This window comes from Mesoplodon densirostris, chromosome 6, assembly GCF_025265405.1.
Source record: "Mesoplodon densirostris isolate mMesDen1 chromosome 6, mMesDen1 primary haplotype, whole genome shotgun sequence".
Taxonomy (NCBI): domain Eukaryota; kingdom Metazoa; phylum Chordata; class Mammalia; order Artiodactyla; family Ziphiidae; genus Mesoplodon; species Mesoplodon densirostris.
The window spans coordinates 43,717,044-43,728,586 of NC_082666.1; the positions used below are offsets into that span (position 1 = coordinate 43,717,044).

At 44.5% G+C, this 11,543-nt stretch overlaps 1 protein-coding gene across 6 annotated transcripts in view; it reads right to left on the reverse strand.

Annotated features, from left to right (window-relative positions):
• Positions 1 to 4,705, reverse strand: part of NTRK2 (neurotrophic receptor tyrosine kinase 2) — a 381,797-nt gene extending 377,092 nt beyond the window's left edge. For 4 of the 6 annotated variants that reach the window (XM_060101680.1, XM_060101679.1, XM_060101682.1 and 1 more), the window contains exons 1-4: positions 4,473 to 4,705; positions 3,820 to 3,942; positions 3,361 to 3,575; positions 2,299 to 2,872 (exon numbers count right to left, since the gene is read on the reverse strand). In XM_060101680.1, the coding sequence (XP_059957663.1) occupies positions 2,299 to 2,510 (212 nt within the window). In that variant the 5' untranslated portion in view covers positions 2,511 to 2,872; positions 3,361 to 3,575; positions 3,820 to 3,942; positions 4,473 to 4,705. Of the gene's footprint in view, positions 1 to 2,298; positions 2,873 to 3,282; positions 3,576 to 3,819; positions 3,943 to 4,472 lie in introns of all 6 variants that reach the window. The other 2 variants (XM_060101678.1, XM_060101684.1) reach the window with 2 other exon arrangements.
• Between the last annotated feature and the right edge of the window lie 6,838 nt (positions 4,706 to 11,543).

The following is an 11,543-nucleotide window of genomic DNA, read 5'->3' on the forward strand; positions in this document are numbered from 1 at the left end:
AGATGGTGTCATATAAGGATGAGAGTGAAACAAGCCCTACCACTGATGTCACTTTGATATCAAAGCAACAGAATTCAAAATAATTATACAAAGTGCTTTCCAAACAAAGATTTCAATACATTTCAATACAAGACACTGGGACACAAACTGCCCAGGCTCAAATAAAGCTGAGGGAATGAGCAGACAAAAGTACTTTTTCTCAGAGCTCACCCCTATCAGCCTGACTCATGTTTCTAACCTAATTCTCCATCATGAACACTTAGCCTACACACCTCTCCGTTCTATCAGTCTCAGTGGATTTTCAAATCAAAAGAAGAAAATGAGTAGAAATTAGGAGTTATGATTAGCCATTATTAAATGAATAACTGTGACAAATGCTTTGGTAAATGTAAAAAAAAAAAAATTAAGCCTGAAAATAGGAACCTGCCATCAGATAAAAAAGCAACAACAATTGTGAGAACTAATACATGAAAGCTCTACTCAAGTCTGTTAATTTCACATATATCAGGCAGCTAAGACCACTAAGGCGTAAAATAATATTTTTTAAAGTTAAAGAGAGTTTTATTTTTCCTCCAATTATGGCCTTAAATAGTACTAAAATGAAAAAAAATAAGCCCTAGTTTTCCTCCTTCATTATGTATCTATCACCTAATACAGAATTTATAAACAATCACAAAAGAAAACAACATCTAACTGTATACAGACACTCCCCATGGCCTCAAAATAGTCTAAAGGGCTCTGAATTCCATATGGCTTCCTCCATCTGACTATTGACACCCCATCTCATGAAAAAGACACAGATCCTGACAAAGGGCCACGGACACTTTGACCAGCCTGGCACGCTTCCACCAGCCCAAGCCAGGGCCAGCGCAGTCGGGGCCCTACCCACCCTTCCTCTCCAGCCCTGCCTCTGCTCTCCTTGCCAAAACGATTGCCATCCAAGCATCCTAGAGCCAGCCTGACAGTTGGCTGCTCCCGGCACATCTCAGCACTGCTGCGCCGGCACGTTTCTCCTCTGTTCTGTTGTCATTGCCTTCTGCCTGAGCCTTCTAACAGGAGCATCACCAGCAGAACAAACAACAGAGACTGGGAAGGTCTCTTACTTACATTAAAAAACAGGTTGTCTCAGTCAACTACGTTGGCACAACCAGGGCGGGCGTTATCCGTGGGGGGGGGGCGGGAAATGCATGCGCACTCGCCAACCGGAAGGCCACAGCCCAAGCCCTACTTTCAGGGCTGCCTATCGTGGTGTCAAACAGCCTCAAGAAAACCAGGAGAAACTTGGCCTTATAAGCCTCTATACGGATGAATAAAATCTCATGTCAATGAAACATATAAAATGGCAAAGTCCCTGGGAGTAGGGGGAGGGCAAGGAATCTCTCATAGAGGGGAGAGGGGCACGCTGGAGAAAGGACTGGTGAATTCCTACTTGGTAATGGATTTGTCACAAGGCATCAGAATAGGAGGACAGAAATACATAATTCTGCTTCTCCATTCGACCAGGACAAGCTCAAGCATTTCCAGGGACCTAGGGGTCCCAGGCTAAAGGCAACATTCATCAGAGTATTACACACTGCTTATCATCCAACTTCGTCCTGGGGAACTATTCAATGGGCGATTAAGATTTATAATCCAAATGGTCTCAAAATTATATCTCTGGGAAGTCAAGTCCAAATTAAATCAGACCAGGCTTTTAGGCTTCCAACGATCACATTTTCTCTTTTGAGCCAGTGCATTTCAACTTTCAGAACTTCTCCTCTTACAGATCATTTTCAAGGCCATCTCTGGATGCAATCTCCTAAGCAAAATCTGATATATAAAATGAAAAGGGAAATTGGTGAACTCCAAACCTCAGAGAACGAAGCTAAGGGGGGGGGGGGGACTCTAACTTCCTTCAACAGATTTTTCAAAAGTTAATTATTTTAACCTCCTTTCTCATAAATATGACTGGAACTTCTCCTAACACAATACACACAGAACACCTTATGAAACAAAAATATCCAAAACTAAGTTATTGCATATGGAAAGCCTAAAGCACACGCAGCAGGGCTTTGAAATATAAAGTGCATAGGCATATAATATAGTAGACATTTGGAACATTTTAAATTGTCACACTTCTCGTGTCAGCAGCCCCAAGGCAGTGAAACAGGTAACTGACAGATGGTCCAGCCCTGCACCTCTCATCTCTGACTTCTCCCAAGACTTGAAACAACATTCATGCCCAGGACGGACCCGCCTGGCCAGCCCCGGCCCTAGAGGCCAGGAGAAGAGGAAGGAGGAAAAACACCAGCAACTCACATTTCGGTGATGTTCTCGGGGTCTGCACTGGTAGATTCCAGCCTCGGAAATGCCACGATGCCAGGAAAAGGGTTGCTGCACCAGATCCGAGAGGCGCTGCATTTGCAGGATGTGGGACAGGCAAGAGCGGCCCTCCAGAAGCCCACGATCAGCCAGCAGAAGCCCCAGAGCCGCGCCATGGCGGGCCCGTGCCACCTCGTCCAGGACGACATTCCTAGCCACCAGTGCCAGCCCGAGTCAGACTAAGTACGTGTCCCTGCGCGGAACAGGTCGGCCTCCCCTGCCGGTGCTGGATGGCCTTTGCCCCGCTCGCCGCTGTCTCCTCTTGGTGCTCGTCTCAGGCGTGCAGAGCCGACCGTGTCCGGGACTGAGCGTGTCCTGGCGGACGGCACCGTTCACAGTGGCAGGGGCATCCCGGACCTCCTCACAGGGGGCGCTACCGCCGCTCGGGGCTCCTCCGCGGCCGCCGCTGCATGGCCCGGCGAGCCGAGCACCGGCCCGCGGCGCTCCCGGGACGCTGTGGGGCGCAGGCTCCTGGCTAGACTCGCGGTGGGATCCGGGACGCACCTCGGGGCTGAGGACAAACAGACACGCGTAAGACTGAGCTGAAGACCCCGTACACCACGAATTGGGGTACTCTCCCTCCGCGCTCGCGTCACCCCCACCCCGAGCCCAGCCGGGGACTGTGGATGGATGAGTGCCCAGCTCCGGCCCCAGGAATAAACTGGCTTCTCGATGGCACTGACGCCGCGAGGCCTCCGGTGTGCTCACTCTTTCCCTGAGCCTGAGGTTGAGGGAGGGGAAATAGGGCAAGGGTCCCCGCGACAGGATTCCATGACACGGACCAGGGGTAGGACCCTTTAAAGGGAGACGCGGAGACTGCCAGGGACGATGGTTCTGCGACGGGGCTCCCGAATGATGCTGCAGAATCCGCCACGGCCCCTGGGCGCAGGGGGCGCGGGCAGGTGGCGCGGCGCGTCCCACCTGGGGAGCCGCCGCTGCCGCCCCAGCGGGGAGACAGTGAGGGCCGAGACGACGGAGGGCACTGTCCGCGCTGCTCACCCGGGCTCTGGCACCTACCGCCCGCCGGCGGCGCCTGGGTCCAGGCTCCTCCTGCCGCTGGGCACGGAGCTCGGAGAGCGCGAGCGAAGGAGCGAGTGAGGCTCCTGCTCCAACCCAATTCCGGGAGCCGCCGCCGCCGCCGCCGCCTCTGCTACTGCTGGTGAAGTGACGTGAGGGCTGACGCAGAGCAGGGGCAGAAACTCCAGAAAATTAGTCTGAAATCCAAAAACACACACGCTCATACACACACAAACCCATAACACCCTCCAGACAAAAGCAACAGGGAGAGGAGGGGAATCTGGGGGCGAGCAGAGAGGAGGGAGGCATCGGTGCCACTGGCCAGAAGCAGACAGCAGCAGCATGTGGGAGTTCACACACGCGCACACCCGCACACAGCCCGGCCGTATAGACGCGCGCGCCTGTGTGTGCTTGTGTGTGCGTGCATTTCGATCCAGGTACCTCTGAGATGAACCGTTGCTCCGCTCTGACGCTTCCCAGTCCCTAATTCACACCACGGTCTCTTGTAATAACGCAGTAGAGGCCGTCTCCTTTTTTGAAATGGAAACCGGTCTCGGTTCAGCTCTGGAAAATGCGCTGATTCTTATTATAGGAATCCTCCCTCCCTTCTCCCTCCCGGCTGCATTCTCCTTTCCCATCCTGCCTAAAAGGGAGGACGAGCTATCCTAAAAATAAATAAATATTGTAAACACCAAAACGTGTCCAGCATTGGTAGGTAACCAAGGATAACCGCCCCCATTCCGGGCCATCTATTTGGGGATCGGTGCTTTTGGAGGGTCTTCCTGTTGGTGCTTTGGCAGAAGAAGGGGAGTCTCCAAACGCAACTCTAGCTCTCTTAGTGGGTTTTTTTCCTGCTGTTTTCTGGCATCACACGCCCGGGAAACAGAGACATGTGAGGGGAAGGGAGCGCGCCTGACGCGTATTGGGTTCCCTAAATGCGCGGCAGCAACCCTGGCCTGTCCGATGTGTGGCGCCGCGTCATTTTCTCTCATCCTTCAGCCTGGCAGGATGAAGCCATTCCCGGATCTTAGCTTCATTCCCCGCGATGCCCACCCCCACGCGGGGCACCCAGAGCCCTTGCTCCCCTGCCGTACCTTGCGCCTTTTCGTGTGTGCGCGGGTGTGCGCGAACGCGTGCCCTGCGCCCGCGCTGCCCGGAGCACGTCATACATCCAGCTACTGAGAAGCCCGGGACGGGCAGAGCCTCGTGATCTCACTAGGGACAAATGAGGCGATCCGGGAGGGTCGGGTGACAAACCGTAACTGCTCTGCGGGCGCAGTTAAATGATGGCTGCGGGGCATTCGCAAGCCTTGTCTGAGAATCCGTCTTCCCATTTGCGGCTCGGAGAGTCTGTTTTTCCGCAGTCATTTAAAAGGGAACAGGGAAAATGCACCGCAGTGCCTCACACTTCCGAGGGCTCTGGTGCCCCCGCGCGGGAAGAGAGCGCCCGGCACGCTTGGGAGCACCAACCCACTGCCGCGGCCGCGCCGGGCACTGCGCGGGGGGCGCGCTCTGGCTCCAGATGCGCAACCGGCGGCTCCCGACGCGTGCGCGCCCGTGCCCGACTCAAGCTCGGCTCTCCAGTCCTCGCCTAGCTTCAGCCCCGGGAAAAGGCGGGCTGCCCTCCGCGCGAAAAAGGGCGACGGGATGGGATCTCATCCAAAAGGTAAGAATGGTCACCACTCTGTCCGAAGATGCTTGGGGTGGGAAGGATCGAGAACCCCGAACGTCAAAGTGAATGCTCAGATCTCGGCAACGCCTTAAATATTACACGGGAACTGAAAGCATTTAGTGGGTCTTTCGTACAGACCCTGGGCGCTGAGTGTAAGCGGGAATCCTTGCGCAGCACCCAAAAATCTCGTTACAGGGCGGGAAGACAAGGCCAGTAGGCCTTCCTCTCTCCACCATCACTCGGCTGTGACACGCATTGGATGCTGAATGGCCAGGCTGAAGTTCATTTCTATGCTCGGCCCCTGCTGGGTGAGGATGTGCCAAAGTAGGGAAGCCAAGGGCAAAAATGTCTTGGTCCAGGTCATACAATAACACTCCTCCTCCTGTCTTGCCAATGTCCTTAATGGAGCTGCCCCTACGGAACACCTGGGTGAAGAGTGTGTACAGAAATACCCACATCTCTCTCACACCTCCACTCTCATCCCATTTTTCCCAGAAATGGCCCATTTGCACCCTAGTGGCTGCAAACTGTCAGTGCAACATCCAAAGGACAGTTTTAGAGTGGTGTGCAGACCAGAAGATTCTAATTATGTTGGGATATTTTTAGAATTTGTATAATAATAGATATATAATACTATTATATTTAGATTCTAAATATGCCCCCACTGAATTTCTCTCACTTAAAATTAAAACTGGCGGCCCCATTTCTAATCACCCTTCCTTTCCTGCCCTGTTTCTTCTATAGTACTTACCATCTTTTAACAGATCATTTACTTATTATATTTACTATCTTTTGTATCTCTCCCAGTAGAATGTAAACTGCATGAAAGCAAGGATCTTTATTTTTTCATTAACACATCTCAAGGATGTAATAGGTATTAAAATATATGTGTGTGTGTGTAATGAAATAAACTGAAGTTGAGATTCCTCAAACAGGCCATCCACATTCTCACTTTCTTTTTTTTTCTTTTCTTTTCTTTTCTTTTTTTTTAAATATTTATTTGTTTATTTGTCTGCATCGGGTCTTAGTTGGCACCTGCCAGATCTTCATTGCTGCATGCAATAAAGCAAGCTCTTCCTTGCAGCTCCCTGGGCTTCTCTCTAGTTGTGGCACATGGGCTTAGTTGCCCCAGGACATGTGGGATCTTAGTTCCCTGACCAGGGATGGAACCAGCGTCGGGGAACTAAGAAGGCAGATTCTTAACCACTGGATCACTAGGGAAGTCCCCGCATTCTCACTTTCTTAACCTCTAACCCTGCAAGTCTATCTGAATGATCGTCCCAGGACACCTTCCTTCCAGTCTCCACAATCTTCCCTGTGCTGTGAAAACTCACAGCATTTCTTGAAGCCTGACTTTCTGCCTTCTCTAGTGGCCAGGTATGTTCTGGCACTAGGAGGGAAGGCTTCCCTCTGGTTCAGGCTGTTACCTCAACATTTTTATGCACAGTGCCTGAAACACACTGGGCAATCAGTAACTGTTTCTCAACCCATAGAATTATGAATCTATCTCAGTTTAAGACCTACAAGGTATTTCACAGAGATATCACGGATTCTCAGACCATGGCTTTGTAGGTGATAGTGAACATTTTTCAGATGGACAAAATAAAACAGAGAGAATTTTCCCTAGATCATATGAACTCTTCAAGGCAGAGATGGAGACTAAGTATTGCAGACTCTTGCCTGTACTGGAGCATGATGTACCTAGAACAATGTTTCTCAAACTATTTTCACCATGGCCTACAGAAAGAAATGCCTTTTATATCACAATCCAAGGCACACATACACATATACATATAACCAAAAAAAGTTTCACTAAACAAAACTTATTTTCTCTTAATGCATGGAATACAATGATATTTTGTTTTCTATTTTATACGATTTCATTTTCTAGTGCTTGTAATAACAATAAATTGATTTTAACATTCAATGCTGGGTTATTAAAACAGAAACAGAAATACTGCCAGTTTCTGCTTCTGACTAAGATGGAGTAATAGGGAACATTTAACCTCCCAGTCAAACCAACAACACACTGAACAAAACACCTGAAACAACAATTTTCAGGACAGTGGACACAAGACAATGAAGGCTGTGGCTCAGGGTGAGGGAACCCAGGTAGAGTCCAACTCCCTGAGTTAAGAAGATATAGCTGAGAGTCCAGGGAAATCAAGGAGGGCAGAGTTCACAAGGACAGAGTAGCAGGGAAGAGAGTGATGTAGAGAGAGAGCACCCCAGAGGTCTGCAGAGGGTCCCTCTTAAATATTCAGCAAAGTACTGATTAGCACATGCAGGTAATGAAACTACCTGAGGGCAAGGAAAGAAAAGATAAAAGGGAACAGGGTCAAAGAAACATTCAGAAGGGAAATTGAAAATACCACATATCAGAATTTGTGCTCAATAAAGCTGGAAAAAAAGGCAGAAGTTAAACAAATTTTTTAGAAAAAGAATTTGTGGGATGCCACTAAAGCATCTTCAGGTATTTAGGAGGAATTCTCTAGCACTAAATACCCGAAAAGAAGAAAGGTTTCTAACCAATGACCTCAATTTCCACCTTAAGAAACCAGAAAAAGGAGAACAAATTAAACACAAAGTAAACAGGAGAGAGGAATGGAAAACAATGCAATAAAACAAAAAACAGAAAAACAAGAGAGAAAATCTACGAAATCAAAAGCTGATTCTTTGAGAAGATGAGTAAAATTGATAAACCTCTAGCCAGACTGACCAGGAATGAAAGAGAGAAGACACAAATTATCAATTACAGGAATGAAAGAAATGACAACACTGGGGAGTCTATGGATATTAAAGGAATAATAAGAAAATATTGTGAACAACACTATGCAGATAAAGCTGACAATTTAAATGAAATGAGAGATAAAAGCTAACAAAGCTCACTATAGAAGCAATAGTTTACCTGAATAGTCCTGTATCTATTTCAGAAGTTAAATTTATAATTTAAAATCTTCCTGTAAGAAAACTCCAGGCCCAAATGGCTTCACTGGTGAATTCCACAAAATAATTAAGGAAAAATAAGACCAGAAAATGAATAGTACCAAAATATACCAGGAAAATGAAGAGGAAGGAACACTTTCCAACTCATTCCAGTGAGCCCAGCATTGCCTTGATACCAAAATCAGACAAAGACATTACAAGAAAAGAAAACAACAAAGCAGTATCCCTCATGAATATAACTGCTAAAATTCTAAACAAAATTTCATCAAATTGAATCCAGCAAAACACCATACATCCAAAAACATCATGATCAAGCAAATGAATTTTAGTTTAATATTTAAAAATCAATCAATGAAATTTACCATATTTGCAGACTAAAAAGCTAAAATTATATCACCATTTCAAAGACACAGAAAAAGTATTTGACCAAGTCCAACGTCTATTCCTGAAAACTCTTGGCAAACTAGAAATAAAAGGTAATATCCTCAACTGATAAATAGAATCTACAAAAGAACCCTACAGCTAACATAATGCTTAAAGTGGAAGACAGATGCTCTTTCCCAAATATGAAGAAGGAGACAAGGATATCCACTTTCACCATTTCTATTCAACGTTCTTCTAGAGATTCTAGTGGGTGCAATAAGTCAAGAAATATAAATAAAAACCAGCCATTTTGGAAAAGAAGAATAAAACTACCTTTATAAACAAACGACATGATCTCCTACATAGAAAATCCAATAGAATCTACAAAAAAAAGCTATTCATATTAATAAGTGAATCATCAAGTTTGCAGGATACAAGTTAAACGTTTACAAATTAATTGTATCATATACTAGCAACAAAAAAATTAGGAATTAAATTTTTTAAATAATACTAATTACAATAGCATAAAATATAAAATACTTAGAAATAAAGCACAATATATAAAAGGAAAAATGGATAAATTGGATTTTATAAAAATTAATAATCTCTGCTCTTCAAAACACGCTTTTAAGAGAATGAAAATAAAAGCCCAAAACTGGGAGACATAGTTGCAAATCATATATCTAATAAAGGGCTTGTGGAGAGTTTATAAAGAACTCTCAAAACTTAATAAGAATAAACAATTTTAAAAGTGTGCAAATGATTTCAACCTACACTTTACCAAAGAAGGTATACATGTGACAAATAAGCACATGAGAAGATGCTCAACATCATTAGTCATTGGGGAAATGCAAATTAAAATTACAATGAGATACCTACATCTCATTGTAATTTTAAAATGGCTGAAATTAAAAAGATTCACCACATCAAGTGTTGGCGAGAATATGGAGCAACTGGAACTCTCATACACTGCTGGTAGGAGAGTAAAATGACACAACCACTTTGGAAAAGTAGAATAGTTTCTTAAAAATTGAAGCATACACCTACCATGTGATTCAGCCATTCCACTTCTATGAATTTACCCAGGAGATATGTCCACACAGCGACTTAACATGAGTATTCATGCAGCTTTTTTGTATAGCCAAAAACTGAAACAATTCAAATATTCATCAATAGGTAAATGGATAAACAAATTGTGGCATATCCATACAATGAAATTCCACTCAACAATGAAAAGCAATCAACTATTGATACCTGCAACCATATATATGAATCTCAGAATAATTATGCTAAGTGAAAGAAACCAGACAAAAAGAGTATACCCAGTATGATCCCCTTTTTATAAATCTATAGAAAATGTAAACTATCATGACATAAAGCAAATCAGAGATTGCTAGTGAGGTGCAAAGAGTGGGCAGGGAAGAGCCCAAAGGAGAAATGAAATAGGGACACAAGGAAGTTTAGAGGATGATGAATGTATTCATTATCTTTACTGTGGTGATGGTTTCAATATTATCAAATTGTATGTTTAAATATGTTTAGTTTGTTATACTTCAATTATACCTCTGTGAAGCTATAACATGCTAAAGTAACTGTGATCTTAAAACTGAATAAAAAATATTTAATAAAAATTTGAAAAAAAAAAGCAAGAAAGAAACACTATCCTAGATCCTCCTATCATCAGTTTCTTGTTCCCATTGAAATGCTATTAGCACCTCCAATTTAAGGAAGCAATCACAAAGTCTGGAAACTTTTTAATAAACTCAGATTCAGTGATGTTCTAATTTTAGAGGGACCTACAATGTAATAGTTTTTACATTTTGAAAAATGTTTGTGGAAACCATCATTCAAAAGATAGTGGCTCACACCTAGAAGAGCCCAAATGGCCATTAATAGTAGAGAAACTAAGTAAATTACAATGCTTCCATTTTTTTTAACATTACACACCTAATTAAAATGAGTTAAAACTATATGAATTGACCTGGAGGCTTGACCATAGTATATTAAGTGAATAAGGCAAGTCGCATGGTAATATATAGTCTGATCCTCCAAAGAAAGCCAATAATGTGTTTTGTGGGTGTGTGCATATGGAGAAAGGCAGGGAATTATTGACAGCAAATGTAACATTGCTAACCTACAAAGATTGGAGAGGTTGTTTGAAGGAAGAGGAGGACAGATCAGAAAACCTGTGAAATATTTCTTTGGCATTAGTAACCTCCTTACCCATCACATGCCTTTTTTTTTTTCACCTTTTCCTCTTTTTGCTGCCTCTTTTCCCCTCAGATCCAGTGTTATCCTATTTCTAGAGTCCCTCCCTTTGGTGGAAAGAACTGAATCTAGAGTGTTTACAATCTAAATAATGTTCACCACTGGATGTTTCACCTTCCTGAGAATATCTGCATGTTAGTAGAGGACACTGGGGAGAAGACATAATCCAAAGGAATTTCAGGTACCACAGCATCCATAAATGGGAAGTGTTTGGGGATGTAGCACCTTCAACACTGGAGCCAGAGGCTGATATTCATGATTAGCCCCACACTCCCTCTCACCCCAATCCCCTCTTTTGCTGTTCAGAAAGTTTCCAAACTGTTTTCAACCTCACACCCTCCAACTCTGAGTTAGGGTCTCACATTTTCCCATCTCTCCCAACATAGTTGGTGAACTCCACGCTGCCCTGTCACCCTGAACCATAGCCACACCCATGATCTCATCCCACTTCCTTCCTTCCCTGTGTCCAAACCTTCCACTTTTAACTCTTAGTCATACATTTAACACACGCTAAGTCAACAGACTTATGGAGATTTTACGAACATCTAAAGGTAAGAGCATATGGAGAATATTTGACAGAGTTCCAGGAAATTGAAGTCACGTATAACTGGGTGACCCTGAAATGTAAGTTTGAACCATCAGTCTGACTAGGTCTCATGGTAAACTCTAAGTTGTTTTCCTAGTCTATGTCAGTAGTCTTATATCAATACCCATACCTGCCCCTGTGTTGTCCTATTTGATCAAGAGCTATCTTATCACACCATCAAAGAACTCTGTTTTTTACAAAGGAGATTACTTATTCCTCAATAAACAGTTATGGTATGTCTTTTCTGTGCCACCCCGTCTAGATTTATTAGGGCAGTCAAGTTCCTGGCTCCAATTCAACTGGCAATTACAATCCATGCAAAGAACAGTG